Here is a 20,371-nt window from a genome sequence, read left to right on the forward strand (position 1 = left end):
CGATGCAGGGGACACGGGTTCAAGCCCTGGTCTGGGAAGATCCCACATGCCGCGGAGCAACTGGGCCCGTGAGCCACAATTACTGAGCCTGCGCGTCTGGAGCCCGTGCCCGTGCTCCGCAACAAGAGAGGCCGTGATAGGGAGAGGCCCGTGCACAGGGATGAAGAGTGGCCCCCGCCTGCCTCAACTAGAGAAAGCCCTCGCACAGAAACGAAGACCCAACACAGACTAAATAAATAAATAAATAAATTTATTTTTAAAAAAAAGGTGTTCAAAGATGTGCAGCTTGAACGTGGGGCAGGAGGAGAGAAGGAGATTGGAGCTCCTCTCTTACTGGGAATACATTCTGCCACGTGGTTCTCCTGGAGAAAACCAGATATGGGGCTAACCAGCATCATCTAGACACAAAGAGTTGGAGAGTGAACAGAGAAGATTCTAAGGAAACAGAAGGAGTAGACTTTTCAGGACTGAACCTAATCTTTAAGTTTCTATATTTAAGATTTTTGTCCTTGGTATCAAATCTTCAACTGACACTGACTGACTATCTAATACCTGCAGGACTGGGAAGGATACAAAGTTGGATAAGAATAAACAAATCCTGCTGTAAAGGGTCTTGTAATTGAGTAGAGGAGAAAGACCACTGTAAAAATAGACTATCATAGGAAGTAGGAGGAAAGTGTCATCACTTTTTCTACCTCAACATCAATCTCTATGACTGCTGAGTGAAAAGAGGTGTGATTTGGGCTGGTGGAGTTTAGGGACACAGAGCCTAGGCCAGCTGCATGTGGGAATTTTCAAAACACTTGGACACAAGCTGCCCAGCAGTCCCAGGACTGTTTCTCAGTGGGTCAGTACAGAAAAAAGCTGCACAGAATTGATGGTAAATAACATGGTTATGAACAGCTCTGGAAAGCTCTGGTCCACACATGACATCCAGTTTGCTCTGACATGTGCTTCTGGACTCCCAATTATGCGAAGCCAAGTGTTCAGACTACACTGCTATACTAGATCCTAGAGAGGAGAAACCGTGGGCACGTTCCACTAGTACGTTTGTCATTCAGTAAGTATTTACTGAGCTGGTGTCAGACACTGTTCTAAATGCCAGGGATACAGCCATTAATAAGGCCACCGAGATAGTCGATCTTTTGGTAGGCAAATAAATAAATGAACGAATAAGAAAATACATAGTAACTGTCAGTGCAGAGAAGTAAACTCAGATGGAGCTACTCTCGGTAACTAGTTGAGAGTGGGTGGTCAGGGGAAGCCTCTCTGAGGACTAGAGCTGGACGTCGAGGTCAAGGAAGCACATTCCAGACAGTGGAACCCCAAGTGCAAAGGCCCAGCAGGAGGTACCAGCTTGGCCCGCTGAAGGGACAGTAAGAAGGCCCGTGCGGCAGAAGTGTCATGGGAAGGGGAGGGGGTGTTATAAGATGAGGTTGGTATGGTGGGTGGAGTCCAGGCCACAAGGAGGTTTGTTAGCCAGGGCAGAAAGGTTGGCTTCTATTTTAAGTGGGATGGAAAGCCGCTGTTGGGTCTTTGCAGGGGAGTGATATGACCTGATTTTCCTCTTCATGAAATCACTGCACGGAGAGTGGATTCTAAGGGGCAAGAGTAGCGGCCAGGAGAGAGCTGACACACTGAGAGACAATGGGGAAGGTGGCAGAAACATACCTTGAAGGTGGGGTCAGCAGGACGTAGTGATGGTTTGGCTGCAGGGGAGTGAAAGAAGGAGGTGGCCACGATAACTCCCAGCTGTCAGGCTTGAGCAAATGGTAGACTGGCATGGCCCTGACCACGGGAGCCGGGGGAGAAAGGGGCTTGGGAGTCACGTGGCCAGCAAGACTTCTCTTCAGGCCATGCCGAGGCTGAGGAGTCAACTGTCAGACATTCAGCAGAAGGGCCCAGTACAGAGGCAGATAAGAGAGCCCAGGCTTCAAGACCGTGATTCCAGTGTCACCAGAAGGGAGATGTTGTTTAAAAGCTGAACATGACACTTGGGGAGAATTATAAACAGAAAAGAGAAGAGGGCCTGCGCCAAGCCCTGGGGACTCTAGCATTTACTGTGAGCGACAGAAGCCAGAGAGGGCACCAAGGAGACGGGCCAGAGAGGGACAAGACAAACCAGAAGACTGGTGTCACAGAAGCCAGGAGGGGACACTGTGACTTCACTCACAGGCGGGCATGACCAAGGGAGGCCAAGGGGACGTCAGCAAACAGAACTCAGTCATCACGGCCTTGGGCGGGTGGCAACTAGGAACGATGCAGCCTCTGCAGGCACAGGCTGCCAGCCTACGGCCCAGGACCACCAGCGATGGCGCACAGCGCCCCCAGGCCGCCTGCAGAAAGCAGAGCCTTGCATCCTGTCTGTTCCACTCATATCCCTGAGCAGGGAGGAAACAAAATCACCCCCTCCCTCCTGCTTCCTGACACCCCTCCCCCACCTCCAAGAACCCTGTGGTTGATCCATCTGTGAGTTTTTCGACTTCACCAACCAAATCACAGGGTTCTATGCTTCTTCACCATCTGATATCAAAACGGTCCCTTTCAAACACTCTTCTGCTGCATTCATCACAAACAAACTTGCTTGCAGGAAAGGCAAGGAAGCAAAGGGAAAGAAACTGGTGACCATCTCTGGGAGTCGGCTTGTCTTGTGTCGTGGTGCATTCTCGAGAGATGAACACTGGTTAAGGCAGCTGACATTCCGAAGAGGTTTACAAACCAGGTGGAGAAACAAACTAACAACGTGAGACAAGAGACAAGCCTGGTGGCAAATGGTGTGACATGCACTCAGGGCAGGGACACCATCTGTGGCTGTTGTAGTGGGGCAGAGCTTTCTGGAAAACCGGGGATGTGTCACAAGGGCATAAAGGTGAGGCCGGAAATATGCTCTTCCTTAAAGTCTGATAAAAAGGACATTTCCAGTGGGGCCCAAAGCCTATCTCGGCGATGGAGATCCAAATTACAAAGAAACGAGCATTTACAGTGACATCTGTTGGATTAATTAGCTGTGTAATTAGTCTCCCCTCAGTGGAGCTGGGCTTTGTTGCTGCTGTCTGAGACTTCCCCAGGTGAGATTTTATTCCAAATGCCATGTACAAAGAGGAATAAAGAGCAGACCAGGCAAAGGAAAAAAGCATGTGACAGTGTTTGTGGGAGGCACTGAGAATGCAGAAGGCGTGTCTCGGTGACTTTTGGGGTCCTCTGGGTGCTAGAACGTCAGAGGAGAAAGAGTCAGAGAGGAAGAATGACTCAAGAACTCGCCACCTCAGAACAAACCCACAGATGCCCCGAGCCTGAACTTTGGATAAACTCAAAGTGGCGAAGGCCCAGAAATGCAAACGATCGCAGCAAGATGACGGAGGTGGAGAGGTGGGGTATGGATTCAAAGTTGGACACGACGAGACTGGACTACTTTACAGAACTCTTGTCCCTGGAGAAATGGTTTGGTCTTCCCACACTGGCAGCTGTGGCCATCACTAACAGAAACCCAGACTGGACAAAAAAATAATAATAATGAAAAATGCTTGGATCTTAATCTGAGAACCAGAAGTGAAAGAAACACACACAAGCAGATGCCTCCAGCCAAATCGCTCCCCGCAGCGCTTCCTAAACCACAGCTGGCCGCAGAGTCACACTCGCTGACTCATGTCTAGGACACTGAGGAAATCAGTCCTGGGACCCACGCCTCCTGGCCTGGCTGACTGGAAGAACCTAGGAATGCTCCCCAGGCTGCATCATCTTTAATGATTTTAGAAAGCTCGAGAGCTGGTGGGAGAAGGGAAATACGGAAATGGGAAGGCCAAGCAGAGGTGGGGAGATTACCCTGAAAACCACCCTGGCATGGGGGTGACCATCTGGGGTGACCCTTTATCTCCCGCCACACATGCGCAGAGTGCCGGAGAAACGTGATGCTCATCAGAGAACCTTCCTGGCCCACGATACTCAACGGTTCACGGAGAGTCAGGAACTCAGATGAGTCCTATTTTAAATCAGCAAAACATGTTCTAAAGAGAGACGGGGTCGTGCCACCAGGACAGTCTCTGCCGTAAATAAAATCAAAGCCTCTCCTAGATCTCCAGGAGCACCGACATCCACATCTCATCTGCAGGTTCTCTGCAGGGACCCAGCCCTCCCTCGCAAGGGCCAAAGGGAACCCGGGAGCAAACACCAAATCCCAACATTATTGCTCCCACTGTCCCCAAAGCCCCAAGATACATTAACACAAAAGCCAAAGAAAGGAACTGAGTACAATCCAGATGTGTGCGCAAGACCACAAGACCAACCCCCAGCCTGGGGACACCGGTGCTCCTCCAACAGTTAAGGGGGACAGGATCCTGCCGGAAAAGCCTTGAGGTCATTCGGGATTCTGTCCTCCCTACTTGTCACAGGAGGGCAGGTATCAGCAAGGCTGTGGTTGGTTGTGGGATCTTTCCAACTTTTTGGCTGGAAGAAGAGAGAAAGGAAGTAAGGGTAGACCAGAAAAAAGTTCCAGCCCCACACAGGTATGACCTGTGTGCCACAGGTTTTGGGAAAGTGATTTTCTCCTAACTCAGAACTACACCTGGTGTCTGCTCATGTCGCCCTGGGCACTCTTCCAAAAGGACGAAGATTCAGAAGCAAGAGCAACGTGAAAGGCAAACAGACAGATGCAGGGACTGGGGTCCCTGTCACAGAGCACAGACGCTGGAGGTAAAACACACTCCCAGCGCATGCCACTCACTACACAAAAGATGTTTTTAAGTAACACGTTACAAGATTTTTCAGCCCAAGTCAAAAATCCTACTTCAGGGCTCAGCACAAAATCAGACTCAATAAATGCTGTTGACCCAGAGGGAGAAATCCCCTTCCCATTTATTGGTGTCCCATAGACCAAACCAGGGAAGGGTGTCCTAAGTGCTGGGGTCCAAACCAGCAGCAGGAGAGCAAATCAAGGTGACAGGTGCAGGGACACTCCCATCCTAGAACCAGGGGCCCCAGGGCCCTGTCTTCTGTAGGAAAAGAAGGACAACCTGGTATGATACGTCACCCAGGGAAGTCCAGAGGTTGGCTCAGAAGCGGCTACAAGGGCCCAACAATCCTCAAGAAGGAGCCTGTGGTCAGAGAGAGAAAGAGAAGACTCAACAGAGACAAGCAAGGACGTGAGAAATCCTCCCCGCAATTCCAACGCACAGGCTGACCCAGCAAACGAAATGGTGTTAAAACTGTTGACCTAAGAGACCGGATATGCTTTGGAGGCCCTCGTCCAGGGACTGGGAACCTGCCCTGCTAATTAACATGTTACAACTCAAATACTGTCAGTAGATAAACATTTCTAACCTTCTAACTAGTTTGCCTCTTACAAAATGAGGATACAGACCCTAGAGAAGGTTCCTTAATCATTCTTGATGATTAGTCCTGATTCAAACCCACTTTCAGCGTCTCCTCGGAGAGTCCTACCTGTGGAAGGGCACAGCCGTGCCATCGACAACAGCCGATGCTCAAGGGCTGTGAATTTCTACCACTTACATACGAATAACAATGCAGAAAGAGGCCCGAGGAGCCCAGCGTGAGCAAGGACAGTGGAAGCCTCTGGCAAGACTGCAACGAACTGAACTGGGCATCCTGCCGTCCGTCTCGCTGTGCAACATGAAAGCACTTCAAATACAAGGAAATAATGAAAAAATTATTGAAAAGCAAATCTTAACAAATAGCTCTGGAGAAAATTTCAGATTTCATTATAGGAAAAGCAATTTATTTAATGTAGAAAATGTGAAAATCTGATATGAGTTTTCTATAAATAACAAAAATTGGAAATCATCACTACAGGCCTTTGTAATTTTCCTCTTTTGTTGGGACCCATTAAAAAAAAAAAAACAGAGGCTTTACCAACAAGGAAGCCACTTACCTCTCTTTACGCTCCCACCGGGCCAGTGGGTAGGACACTAGGAAAGAATTTCTTCGTCATCCAGAGAAGAGTTACCAGAGAAAACACAGGACGCCCAGGTAAATGTGAATTTCAGATAAGTAAATATAATTGTATTTTATGGTGCATACTCATAACAAAAAATTACTTCTTGTCTGTCTGAAATTTACATTTGACTGGGTATTTCACAGTTTTATTTGCTAAATTTGGCAACTTGACCCTGAGGTCCCTGCTGTGGGATTTTCAGTCCTCCTCAGGGGCACCAGCCTGATGTTGCTGGTTTCAATACCCTCCAACATCTCTGTGAGCAATAGATTTTTTTTTTGTCTTTAACATTTTTAACGTTCACCCTAAAACCTGGTTGCTTAAAAAAAAAAAAGGGCTGGAAACCTAATTTTATTAAATATTAAAGTATTAAATGACTCAGTTAGTGCTACCGAAAGGGTTTTCATAGCAACAGCCTTTCCCACCCTGCACCTAAATAGCATTTAGAGTTTCAAGTTATGTTGAAAAAGGAATAAAGACTATGGTTCAGGTGTATTATGTAATTCTTTAAAAACTCTTGCCTTCTGACAATGTTCCTGACAGTGCTTAATTGTTCCCTTACAATTTCCCTTTCAAAACAAAAAACCAGAAACACCTGTTGGGGCTAAATGTATGCAAATTTGTCCTTTGAGTCCAAGTCCTGAGCAAGTCGAAAGGACTCAAAACTGGGTTTAGGTCTTTCCCCCTGCTAGCTGGCATCGCTTTCCCCCAGACAGGGTTCACCTGGAGCAACTGTAACACAGGATTATTCTGGAATGTGGAGGCAATGGAATACTTGCAGCAAAATTCTTAGGGTTACAGACCACCCTAAGACGGCAGGTGGCATTCGTGCAAAGAACTCCACAAGTAGTGTGGCTTACTCCTCTCCACGGGGCTGGGCTGGCGGGGATGGATACTTTGAGACTTTTCTTTCCCAAGAAGGCCTAGGGCTTTGAGCTTAAGGATTTGTGGGGCGGGGGAGAGTGGGCGTGGTAGGGTTTCAAGTATTTCGACAAAGCGGTAGTTATTAGATTTTCTGAAATTAGACGACCCCGCTCCTCAGCCTGAGTGGGGGCCATGGCACACCTTCTCTGGAATCCAAAAGACTTGTCACCAGTCGCTGAAAACAGCTCCTCCTGGAAATAAGCGGACACAGCCACTATCCAAGTAAGAGCTTCAGAAAAGGGAAATTCTCAGACTTTCAGTATTTGTTCTCTGTCTTATTTACCAAAAAAAAAAAAAAAAAAGGAAAGAAAGAGACCCACAGTCTCCATTAAGAAACAATAAAAAATCTGGTCCCTCTCTCAAGCCCCCTGCTCTCCTGGAGACTCCCTCATCTCAGTGTATTTGAGATGAAGGTAATTAATCTAAGAAATTTCACCCTGGGGAATGCACCAGAGAGGAAGAGGAAAAGGAGAGAGGAAGAAATCTCATCCACAGGGCTTTACATGCCTGGAAAAGAGAACCGCCTGTGTGTTCCCTCTTCTTGCGTCTCAGTGCTTTCGACAAGCAATACTCCGGAAATATGCACGGACTGACCCAAATCTGCAAAGTATTCGGGAGGTGCTCTGTAAGATCTACAGACGGGGGATGATACACAGGGCTTTTCACATAAGCAAGGAAAGAATGGCTATTTAAGAATCTGTTGGACAACCAACCATCCTATCTGAAAGAAAACATGGTCCTAAATCACACAACACACAAAAACAGAGTCCTACAATGTACCATATACAAAATACATTCCTCATAAATTAAAGTCTTAAACAGGGGGAGAAAGTATTGAAGAAACTATCAGTCAAGTGGTACCCAGCTGCCTGGGTTTGAAGACCCACTCCAACAACACTCACTAGCTGGTGACTTGTAACGCCCTCTGCCTCGGGTTCCCCCATTTGAAAACAGGTGGGTTAAGAGAAGAGTAAATCAATTAATCCTGCAAAGCAGGTATGACAGATAGTACCTGCTTGCGATAAGTGTCGTATAGGAGCTAGCTATTACCGTTATTATTTTATAACATTAGCAGCGAGAGAGAGCCTCCCTGGAAAAAGAGAAGAGTTAGAAGGATAAAGAAAGAGACATGCAGATTGGACAACATACAAACGAAAAAGTTTCTGTAGGCTGAAGCACATCATAAGCTAAGTGAAAGATGAGTAAGACTCGGAGAAATTTCTGTAGCATCCACAGCACAGTAGGGACCACTGGCCCTGATAAACCAAGAGCTCTTGCAAACCAATCACAAAAAAGACCAAACCCCCCAAATGAATGAATGAACTGAATGAATGAATGAATACAGGGCAAAGGCTACGAAAAGGAAAGCCACTAAAGAAATTCAAACAGCCAAGGGACTTTGCTGGTGGTCCAGCAGTTAAGACTCCGGGCTCCCAATGCAAGGGGCCCAGGTTAGATCCCTGGTCAGGGAACTAGATCCCACATGCCGCAACTAAAGATCCCGCATGCCGCAACGAAGATCCCACGTGCCACAACTAACACCCGGCGCAGCCAAATAAATAAATATTCTTTAAAAATTCAGGACGGGCTTCCCTGGTGGCGCAGTGGTTGAGAATCGCCTGCCAATGCAGGCGACACGGGTTTGAGCCCTGGTCCGGGAGGATCCCACATACCACGGAGCAACTAGGCCTGTGCGCCACAACTACTGAGTCCACGCGCCTAGAGCCCGTGCTCCGCAACAGGAGAAGCCACCGCAATGAGAAGCCCGCGCACCGTAACGAAGCGTAGCCCCTGCTCGCCGCAACTAGAGAAAGCCCACCCGCAGCAATGAAGACCCAACGCAGCCAAAAATAAATAAATAAATTTATTTAAAAAAAAAATTCAGGACTTCCCTGGTGGCTCAGTGGTTAAGAATCCGCCTGCCAATGCAGGGGACACGGGTTCGAGCCCTGGTCCGGGAAGATCCCACATGCCGTGGAGCAACTAAGCCTGTGCACCACAACTCTGAGCCTGCACTCTACAGCCCACGAGCCACAACTACTGAGCCCACGCGCCTAGAGCCCGTGCTCCGCAACAAGAGAAGCCACCGCAATGAGAAGCCCGCGCACCGCAACGAAGAGTAGCCCTCGCTTGCCTCAACTAGAAAAAGCCCGCACACAGCAACGAAGACCCAATGCAGCAAAAATAAATAAATAAATGTTAAAAGGAAAAAATTCAAACAGCCAATAAATGCATGAAAAAACGTTCACCCTATCTAACAATTAAAGAGACCCACATTGGAACAAATTTGCCAACCTGATGAAAACAAAAAAAAATAACGTAGTGTCGGTCACCATGCAGGGGTTTGAGCATCACCTAATATAGGGAGGGGATAAAATGTTCTTAATAAAACTTGAAATGTTTAAAACAGTTAAAATACTTAAAACTTAATAATATTTAAAATGTTCTTAACAGTGTGAATAATATTCTGACAGGGTCTTCTTTCTGAAGGGCCATTAGAAAGTACTCTATCTACAGGCACGACACCCTGGAACCCAGCAGGCCCACTTCTTGGAACAGCTCAAGTGTAGAGAGAAGTATGAACACAGCTGTTCCCTACACCTCTCTGTCCGTAAGATCAAAACTGCAGATAACATAAATGTACATCAGTGAGGACCTGGTCAATAAATGGAAAACTATGTAGCCACTAAAAAGAGTGAGCTAGATCAATACATAATAACCTGAAATGATTTTCAGGATAAGAAGCTATATGAGGAAAGCAAGGCAACAGCATAGCATGTGTCTATAAAGCTTTCTTAGGTGAACAGTATGTGCGCGTCCACACATGCACACATTACTTCTATCAGTGTGCGCACAGGAAAAAAACAAAAGGAGATAATCTAAGTAACAGTGATTTGCTTCTGGAGAGCAGAGCTGGAGAGTAGAAAAAAGACTTCCATTTTAAAAAGTACTGAAAAATACTTGATATAAGGGCTGAGGTACAATACTGTAGACATGCAGCATAATTCCAATTTTGTAAGATGACTTATGCATCTTGTGTTATGCAAAAAGAAAGAAATAAAAATATGTTGTCATATGATGGGGTTTAGGCTGAGGATTATTTTCTCATACTTCCCTGGATTTTTCAAATTTTCTACAGTGAACACATTACTCATACTAACAATTTCTACCATAAAAATAAGGAAGCCACATTTTATTATTAGCTTACACTTGAGGTAAACATGGGATGCCAGTCTTGAAGAAGTAATTAAGGATACAATAATAATCTAAAGGGGTCTGATCAGTTCTTCACCATCCACAAAAAGGATGCAGGGGAAAACAAAAGAGAAAATAAAAATACTAAGAGCATTTGGAAAAAAGGGGAAAGTGTTATGGTTAATGGTTATGAAACTGGTTTTTCAACAGGTAGCATATTTACTACTGGACTTTAAAAAAAACAGGCTCATCTAATAAGATTTCAATTCCATTAACTGGTATCTAAAGCAGGGAGCCAAAAGGTAACAATGACCCAACCTTCTTGACATGAAGGTGTGTATAACCCAGTAACCTGAGGGATCTAGGCAAAGCTTGTGCTTAAAGCCAATCAGCTGAATGAATGTGTTGAATGAAATGACACCCACTAGAGGGATTCAGGTGAAGGCGGGTGGGATGGTTCTGGAGGGAGGGCAAGACTGCACTGAGGTGCCGATCTTTCACACTGCACCCATTGGCCACACGTTGGCCACACGTTCCTATATCATATGTTGGCCATAATTCATACAGCAGTGAAGGATTAAATCTGTCCCAACATGAGCCCTGCCTCCAAAAAAGATTTGACTTTTCAACCTTCTTAGAGTCCCCTTGAAGTTATCATGTTGCCAGAAACACCGCCAGAGCCCCCCCACCCCGGGCTCTCCAGTGGTGACCATGGGGCCCATGTGCATGCAGTCTCCCAGCCCAGCCCCAGAAGCTCCCCATCCCGCGAGCCCAGCCATCAAGTGAGGGAAATGAACTTCAGACACCCAGCTGCTCCAGGAGATGGAGGGCATGAAGGCGAAATGTGCTCAAATTTACCAAAACATCTGGCCCTTCACACCTTCTAAATTAACCACAGGAAAACACTCCCTGCCTTTCATTTTTGGTTGAAAGCACCAAGGTATGGAGAGAAGAAGGCATAAGTATGCACTGAAAACAAAGTCGACCTAATGAGAAAGCAAGGTTTGAGGGAACTGGTGACGATCCAGAGTGACGATGGAAACCAGATGGCACCTGTACCAGGGCTTCAAACATGAAGCCACATCAGGGTGGAGAGGACGAGGAAGGAGGAGGGAGGAGGGAGGAGGGAGGAGGGAGGAGGGACAGCTTTTTGCTTTCCAAGCAACCCAAAGGCTGCCGGTCACCATCTGTGGGCATGAAGCGTGCAGATGTGTGCCTAAGACCCCCACCCCGCGCACCCAGAAAGGAGCGTGAAGAATGCAAACTGCAAACCAAACCTCTGACTTGTTGTGCATCTTCCAGTCTGTCCATCCAGCCTGTGGTGAATTTACTGCCCTGCTGGGAGAGTGAACCCCGTCAGGGAAAGAACTGAGAAGATGGATGCTAAAGTAATGCAGAGTCTGACAGAGGGTTTCTTCCTTCATTCTACCTCGAGTAATCCCAACAGCATGGCAAGCATCAAAGCCCACTATGTGGAGAATTTGGGTGAGTATCGTTCAGTCAGTTGGTGTCATACTCTACCTCCTACTTGAAACCGAATAGATCTGGCATCTCCCCCTCGGTTTGCCTAGCTGGACCGATGCAGCTCACATGGGGCCCAGACCCAACCCTGTGGTAGACAACCTTCTTTGTGTATAATTTAAGATTAATATGAAACTTTTGGGCTGGGCCCAATCAAAGAAAACTCAGCTGGGAACTGTTTGAGTAATAGATTCTGGTGGGGGTCTTAATCTCTCTGCTCAAGTTGATGGATTTCCATCCCAATGACTCTCAGGTGAAGAAAAACATCAACGTGAAAAACAGATTCTAGTAGTTGGCAGGTGTGCACCGATCTCCAACTGCCCTTTCTGCACCCTCCTCCCCCAAGCGGAAAACACTACAGATTTCAGAGAGCTCACCAGGGAAGCCACACAGCAGGCAAGTCCAGATAAACACAGAAGAGTTCCCACTAGCTCTGAACCCACAAAGTGACTCAGGATCTGCGCTAGCATGGAGGAGAGGGGAGGGCAGTCGCTAGCAGTACCTGCTGCCCCCCTACTTAAGACAAGCAAGAACACCCCGCATCTCTGTGTGGGGAAGGAGTGGGAGACTGGGGCCTGGGAGCAGGTCCTCTAGGAGAAGAGTGAAACATCTATGTGGGAAAGCAGTGAGGTGAGGAATTCCCGTTCTGGAGCTCAAGCCCTAATGAGAGACGAGTACCTTTCCCACAACACACTTCCATTCCGGCTCAGATGAATCACTATAAGCAAAAAACCAAGAGCTCAGCCTCTAAGCCTGACTGGGGCCCCTGGCCTTCCCGCTGTGTCTCTGTGTCAATCTATCACAGTGCCCATAACAGCAGCTGTGAGGGTCTGGACATACGAGCACTGGGGGCTGGACCAGAGCCACGGCTATTTAAGACCCAATAAAAAGACTCAAGGAATTTAATCACGAGCACTTCACAAAAGTAACCTGGGAGCAAAGAAAAAAGGAAACAGCTTCCATCTGATGCCTGGGGCTCCCCAGCTGACCCCCACTTTCCTTCACTTCCAGGAGGCAGGGAGGAAGAATTCGATGAACGTTAATCTCGATTTAAAAATTGCTCTCACACAATAAGCCCAACTAGACAATTCCAGCCAGCCTAGAGAGAGTATCGCTAGGTTCTCCTTTTTGCAGGTTAGCCCAACCCTCTCTGGTGTCCAGATTAGGAACTATCTCATGCTTTCAGACAGCTCAGTCCTAATCCAGCAACATACGTGCCAGGATTTATGACACCGAGAGAAATGACTCTGGACCAGTGTGTGGCCCAAGGACAGACCGGAAAGCTACACTTCCGCGTGCATCTCCCGAGGCCGCTGCTCTGTCTCCTTCAGCATGCCAAAGGAAGAGGAAGGCAAAGAGAGGCTGGGAGTCCGACGAGGAAGTCGGATGCATCACGACCACTTGAGCAGATGCAACAGAAAGCAAGTGTGGGTCTCTTGCCGACCGATCGTGAGTCATTTGCCAGGGGACCAAGATGGGGTGGGTGGCGTGGGAGTGGGGCGGGGGCTAGGGTCGGCCTTGGGGAAGGGGTTAGTGCGGAGGGCCGTGTGTGAGAAGCCGGGTGCCCTCCCGGTCAGCAGCATCTGGAGCTGTTTCTCTAGCAGACAGTAAAGAACTCGATTATATCCAGTTAACTGTGCTCTAAACTGATTATGCATGTGCTGGGCTAATGGATTACATTAGCAAGAGGAAAAATAACATGCAATCAATCTCCATTTACCACAGGCCACACCAGGGCCTAGAGAAAAACTGACTCTCAAACACCTCCAAGCCCCACCCCAAATCCGAGGACTCACAAGACCCTGTGAGAGGGACCCCCCTCGGGGGCAAGAGGAGTTTATCTCAGCCACGCTGTGGGGCAGAAAGGCCCGGGGCAGGCACTGAGATGCTAAGTTTCTGGGTCACATCCAGGAGTGGGTGGGAGAACTCCCCACCCCCACAGCAGTCACGGGGACACTCGTCACCCAATGAGACCAGACTGACGACCTTCGGCTCCTGACACGGGGGATTCGGCCCCGAATGTGGGTGGAGGTCACCCCTAAGATGCGCCAGCCAAACGCACTGCCTGGGCACCTCCCCTCTAAGCGCTGGTTCCCACATTCTACCCTGCACCCCAGTACTTATGCTTCTACTATGCTGCCTTTTCGGGGCAGGAGTTTGCTCCATCTTCAAAAACACACACAAATACATACATACATACATATATATATATATATATATATATATATGTATATACACACACACACATATATACATATATAAAATGAGGAAACTAAGGCAGGGGATGAGCAACCAGAGCTAGTTCAGCAAAGCACAGACGGAAACACTCAAACTGCTTCCCTCACATCCACCCTGGAAACCACCACAGCCCGACCCTCTCGGCGTGACCAGTGCACGAGGTCCGGGGACCAAAAAGGTACGTGCTTAGCGAATCCTCCAGGCTCCAGGCCCTTCAGAAGCAAATCCAGGGGCTGGTCCACTCTTACTGGAGGCCACAGCATGAAGAGCTAATCACCACCGCACACATTTTATCATCTAAAAGGCAATGTTCTTCCTCAGGTGGAAGAGGCCAGCTTCGTGCCGCCTCTAAACAACCTCCATCAAAGCTGCATACGACCTTCCGGGGCCACACCGGGTCCTCTGCACTAACTGCACTCAGTTGGGTCCTTTAGAAACTCTTTTCCTCCGGTTTCTCCATCAGGTTTTCCTGACCACACCGGCACCACCCTGTGGCCAATGAAAACCTCCGATTTAAAGCGATGGCGAGGAGGGTGGCACACGGTGAAGCCATCCAGGGAGGGTCCTGCTCACAGAGGGCAAGGGGTGGGGGTGCCCAGACCCTCCCCTCTGCAACGCTTGAGCCCATCCGTGCCAGAGTCAGCAGCCAATTCCAGAACATTCTATTCCCACTACCTCATGCCTGCCTTCTCCTCCTTTCCCTAAAATGGTCTCTCATCCCTGTTACCCAGGTCTCTTGACAAGCTGAGAACGAGCGATGGTAAAATGAATCACACTTATCAATCTCGGCAGAGGCCGATACGGGGAGAGGATGAGAGTCTTCCTTACTTGGAGTCTCCATTTAAAATCACCATGAGCAGAAAGGGGATGAAAGGAGCTCAGGGTCAGGAGAAACGTGGCGCTCGCTGGCCCAAAGATGTGGGAAACGGTGTGAAAGGAGAGAAGAGAGACCGACAATAAAAGGGAGGGAAACGGAAAGAGAGGGAGAGGGCGTGGAAGGGACGGAGAGGGAGGCTGGGCAGATTTACGGCGATTTGTACCTGATTGTTCATACTAAAGCCATTATGAGATGATTAGAGAAAAAGGTGAGGCTTTAAGTCCAGTGAAAATCAATAGAAGCGTCTGGAGCAATTCTGCCATGCCAGTGGAAGGACTATTTACAGTAGCCGAGCACCTCCTCCCTGTTACTGTCTGCAGACTGGGAGAAGGAATGGAGGGGGCAGGGAGGGGTGAGGAAGGAGGGACGGGAGGGAAGGAAGGAAGAAGCAGGCAGGACAGAGTAAGAGGTGGAGGACGGGAGAAGCCCGGCAAGAAGAAGGAAAATTGAAACATGAGGAAGAGAAAGGAGGTGTAGAACACGGGAAGCAGAGCGAAAAAGAACAAAGGGGCCCCTCACCCGACCCTGTTTTTCCCCATAGCATTCACTACCTTCTAGCCTACCGTCTAATTTATCCATTGCGTTCATCATCCATCCATCCCCCCGCCCCCCAAAAGAACGGGAGCTCTAGGAGGGCAGGGACGTTTTGTCTACCTCGTGCACGGATGTAGGCCCGGAACAGGGCCTGGTACATGGTTGGGGATTAATGTGTACCTGTTGAATAAATGAATGAATGAACAAACGAACGAACAAATAAACAAAGAACCCCAGGGGGCATCCGGGGAGAAGAGACTAAAAAGGGGGGAATAACCAGACGGAAAAGGAGAACAGAAAGCCTGCAGGAGAGAGGGGAAACACAGGAGAACAACGGCAAAGCCAGAACTAGGGAAATAGCAAATGTGGGGTAGGAAAAAAAATCAGTTCTGAAGACAGTGGGAGCGTAAAGGAAACAATGTGCAGTATCGGGCCACTGGAAACACAACCTGCCCCCCAAATGAGGCACCCCACACACAGACCCTGCAGTTCCCAGCTGAAGCCCACCACCAGGCGGCCAGCTCCCCTCCCCACACCAGGGCGCCAGCCAGCCCCCAGCCCCCCTCTGTGTGTCCGCCCCCAGCCCTCCCCGTCACCCAGGGATCCAAACCACTCCGTTCCAGAGACAGCCTGGGCCTTACCTTGTACAGCTTCAGGCTGGCCTCGTGCCTGGAGTTGACCGTGTGCAGCCGCAGCTTCTCCAAGCTATTGGTGTAATAGTCGCAGGCGTTGCACTTGAGGTGGACAGGGTTGCCGATGGCCACGCACTTGAGCCGCCACTCGTTGGCTTTGCCGCCCTCCTTGATGTGGGCCACCAGCTGGTACTTCTGCACGTGCTTGTCTGTCTTGCAGTGCAGCTGGAAGTTGGCCTTGAGCTGGGTGTTGTAGCGGCAGAGCTTGCACTGGTACGAGTCCCCCATCACGGCCTTCCACTCGTCCTCAGGGAGGCTGCGCTCCACGTTCATGTGCAGCCCCAGCAGGTCCAGGGTGTCCGTGGTGAACTTGTTGCAGACGGCACACTGGAAGAGCTTCAGCGACGGGTCGTTGGTCTGGATGAAGCTCTCGCCCAGGTTCATCAGCTCCTCTGACACCAGCTGCCCGCCCCCGAGCCGCATGTCTAGGGGGATCTCACCGCCCACTGCAGGGAAGGAGAGGGGCAGAGAATCAGAGGCCAGGCTCACAGCGGCAGCCCTAAGTGAGGCACCATGGGCCCTCCCCCACCCTCCACCCAGGTTCCAGCAGAAAAAAGATCCCATTTCAAGCACTGCAAGGTGCTACTAACCGGGAAAAACTACAACAAAAATCAACTTGATGTGTTCGCATCTTTCCTATGGACATTCTGAAATGTGTGGAAGGGTGTATGTTTGTTTGTTTGTTTCTTCTTTTGGAAAAGAACGCCTAGAAGAACGTAGGAACCGCTTAATCGCTTGAATATTTCAATTCAGCTCCTCGCTCAGACCCAAGAAAAGACAGAAATAAAAGCATCATTCACTGGACATAACAGAATCTGAAACTCCCGTCCCCGAAATGTTGGAGATGAGTTATAGCTGCATTCTAAGACAGCACGCCTTCATGGTGAATCAGAAGTGGGCGCAGAATTTACCTCAAGCAGTGCTATCTAACAGGAAGTTTCTGCGAAGATGGAAACATTTTGTATCTGCACTGTCCAATGTGCGAACCACTGGTCACGTGTAGCTACTGGACAACTGAAATATGGCTAAGGTATAACTGAAGAACTGAATTTTTAGTGTTTTTTTTTTTTAATTCATTTACATTTAGGTTAGTGGCTACTGTATTGGACAGCACAGCTCTAAATCTGAGATTTCGGGAATGATCTCCCTATTCCTTGTCACACCCCACGGGTCAGTAGCCTACCTGCCTGTCAATGGCGCTGGCTCCTCCCACACCTCCCCAAGATACGATCATTTCCGTTCCATGAGCCCCCTACATGGGACATGTCGCATTCTCCTTTGGCGTATGTCTGCCACACACAGAGCCACGTGTTGGCCAGTGTCCCCATCAGGGTGTAGCCTCTTTAGGACAAGGGTCCAGGCTTCTCCTTGCTGAACCTCTAGAGGGTACACAGGCCCCTGCTCAGAGGCTCAAATGTCTGATGTGCCAGACAAGGTACAAAGCAGCCAAAATGTTACAGGTTTGGGAAGTTGGATCAAGATGGACAGTGAAACGCAGAGGTCCGCTCACAGCCCTGAAAAAAAGGGCCTGAGGAAGCTGTGTTCCTCCCTCTCCACCCCTGCTCTTTTTCAGTCCATCGCTGCCCTGCGTAAACCAGGGACCGGCTCTCATTCACCAGCGGTAAATTAATACTTTGAGCTCTTATTTATGCCACGGGAAAGGCCTGGAAAGAGCAGCCTTCCCTCCGTTACCTAGAAGCGAACAGTCAAGCAGAACGCTGAGCCTCGGCTTCTGTTTTTTGCCTCTCCCCTAAACATACGCACGCTTGAGCTATGACGTCTGCCCCTGTCACTCCCCAACCGATATTTAAACTTGACCTTCTACATGTGGTTGGGCTGAGGTTATTTTTTTTTTTTTTAATGACTGATTAGAATCCAAGTTAGTGGCTAATCAAGGAAAAGACGTTATTATTTAAAAAAAAAAAGATTTTCTTATTTATGCTACACAAGGCACTTCGAGCGAGCAGCTCAGTACAGGCCTGACTGAGCAGAGTGGCTGCATCTGAAGCCTGTGGACAGTCCAGCGAGACACAGAAATCTTCTGCGCACGCAGGTCAGAAGACCGGGGAAGCTTTCTGCTTGTCTTCTCTCTTGCCATCTCCCCTGGTGAGAGGAGCCATAACTGTGACACTCTCTTTAGGACAAGAGAGAAAAAGAGATAGGGGAAAAAAGCCTAAAAGCTCCATCCCTCGATGGGGACGAAGGCCAGACAGCATCCATGAAACATATGCGGTGTTCAGTGAAAGCGGAAACTGCCCGGAGGGTAGGACAAGGAGCAAACGCATCTTTGTTTCTGATGCCGACCACCTGAAGCATCAGATCTTTTCCACTTTTTAAATTTAACCTCAGCACATCCGTATCGCTCTAAGAGAAATGCAGCTGTCACTTGCTGGACGCCTGAGTGAAAATGAGAAGTCCTCGGAACACGCAGAGGAAATAGGTCCCTGTTGCCATCCCAAGCTCTTAAGATGAAATGCAAATCAAAGACAGAAGCAGAGAAGCAGTGAGATGTGGGCGACAGGCAAGCCAAAACTCCCTTGAGAACAATACCCTGGAGAGACACCCCTAGGGCCTGGATCCTACAAATCCATAGGACTGCAAGGAACTAATTCAGCCGCCGAGAAACAGAGGAGCCTCACCCAATTCTCAGGCAGGTGGGAGGAGAGCGCCCACACTGAGAACTTAGCGGGTGCCTACTCATGAATCATGCCGGACAGATGGTCTTGGAGAGGAATGGGCCCCATGTCCCCACATACCTGACTTTAAGGCTGGAAGCTGACACCCTGGCACCTGAGTCCCGCCCACGAGCACACCCTCAGAGAGACAGAGGGATTAAAAGACACCTTCTACAATCAGAAGCAGAATCAGGGCTTCCCTGGTGGCGCAGTGGTTGGGAGTCCGCCTGCCGATGCAGGGGACACGGGTTCGTGCCCCGGTCCGGGAGGATCCCACGTGCCGCGGAGCGGCTGGGCCCGTGAGCCATGGCCGCTGAGCCTGCGCGTCCGGAGCCTGTGCTCCGCAACGGGAGAGGCCACGGCAGTGAGTGGCCTGCGTACCGAAAAAACACACACGAAAAAACAAAAGCAGAATCAGAGGAGCTCTTAAAGCTCATGTAGGTGTCCTGTGGCTGGCTGGCTACTCGGGAAGCTTGTAGACGCCTTGGCGAGCTACCCAGTTTTCGGTGCTGGGCTCAACTGTAGTCCAAAGGAATGTCTGGGAGGATGTTCATCTGGCCTCACGCCTAATATCTGGTCTACAAATGGAGGCAAATTCAACCAGACCAGAGCGAGGGTGCGGAACTTTTCCCTGAAGGCCTCCAGGAAGAACGCACCCCCAGATCAGCATCTGTCTGATAACAGGAAGGAGGAGTTTCTGTCCAAGGCAGTATGAGAACATCAACTGTGTAAGCAAGAGTGTAGTTCACAAACACTACCTCCCCGCTGTAGAGCCCAGTAACACCTAATAACACGCCCACAGCCTTCTCATAAACAGCCTAAGGAAGAATCAGCTGAGCTGCAGACAGAACTGAAAGTTACGCTCTTTTCATTTGCACACGCTGGCTTCTACAGAGGTCGTGCGACTTAAATTGTGGGTCCAAGTGGATACGTCCTATCATACCCACGCCGGCTTCCGGCATAAAGTATCTGTCACCCTCACTCCGCCTCGACGGCTCTGGTGGCTTAAGGCAGGCACAGGAGGTCTCCAGAGACTCACCTCGGCTGACAGGCAGCGACACTGGAAACTCAGGGCCCTCCCTGGCCACCTGGATAAGGTCTTCAGAAGGAAGCGCTCTATTACTCTGTTCTCTTTGAGAAATGAAGTCTGGATCCTCTATGTATGTGCACCTGCCATCTGCCCGGAATGCACGATGCCCCGCAGACTCACAGACAGCAGGTGTTAGAAGCAAACTATTTCTCTACCACTCAATTCAAGTCTTAGTCAGGATTACTGGTTCTCAAGGTAATTAAAAAGTCTTCATTGTGACCCAGTATGAACCCATCCATTTTTCTGTGTCTTCATTCCACTTACATTATCTTTGATTTACTCCAAGATCTGCCTCCCCAAGATTTTAAATCTCTAGACGAGAAAACCCCAATTCCCATAGGCTTTAAAAAGTGAAAAGTCTTCGAGTACTGAAGCCACTCCCAGGTGTGCATCCCCTGTGGTTCACTCTGGGGACGAATAAGATGACTGAGCCCTATGCATCCATGATGATTAACCAGTGGGTAAAACATCTTCAAATTGTTTGGTAAGAAAAGATCAACAGGTCAATGTTCCAAAACAGAAAACAAGATTAAAGTAGCAAGGATTCAAATTTAAATGCATGGTAGGAACAACAAATTAAATGCTGTGAAATATCACTCATCAGCAGCAATTAGCACTGCAACACCACACAAATAAAGACGTGCCTACTGGGGAGGTTTAGCCCTCTGGCATGAACCT

General features: G+C 48.9%; 1 protein-coding gene across 2 annotated transcripts in view; it reads right to left on the reverse strand.

The window, feature by feature from the left end:
- The window catches only part of ZFHX3 (zinc finger homeobox 3), a 245,478-nt gene that overhangs the window by 145,363 nt on the left and 79,744 nt on the right, over positions 1 to 20,371 (reverse strand). For both annotated transcript variants that reach the window (XM_082862485.1, XM_082862484.1), the window contains one exon: positions 15,878 to 16,374. In XM_082862485.1, coding sequence (XP_082718611.1) covers positions 15,878 to 16,351 — 474 coding nt within the window. In that variant the 5' untranslated portion in view covers positions 16,352 to 16,374. The remainder of the gene's footprint in view (positions 1 to 15,877; positions 16,375 to 20,371) is intronic.

This window comes from Leucopleurus acutus, assembly GCF_964270905.1.
Source record: "Leucopleurus acutus genome assembly, chromosome: 20".
Lineage (NCBI taxonomy): Eukaryota > Metazoa > Chordata > Mammalia > Artiodactyla > Delphinidae > Leucopleurus > Leucopleurus acutus.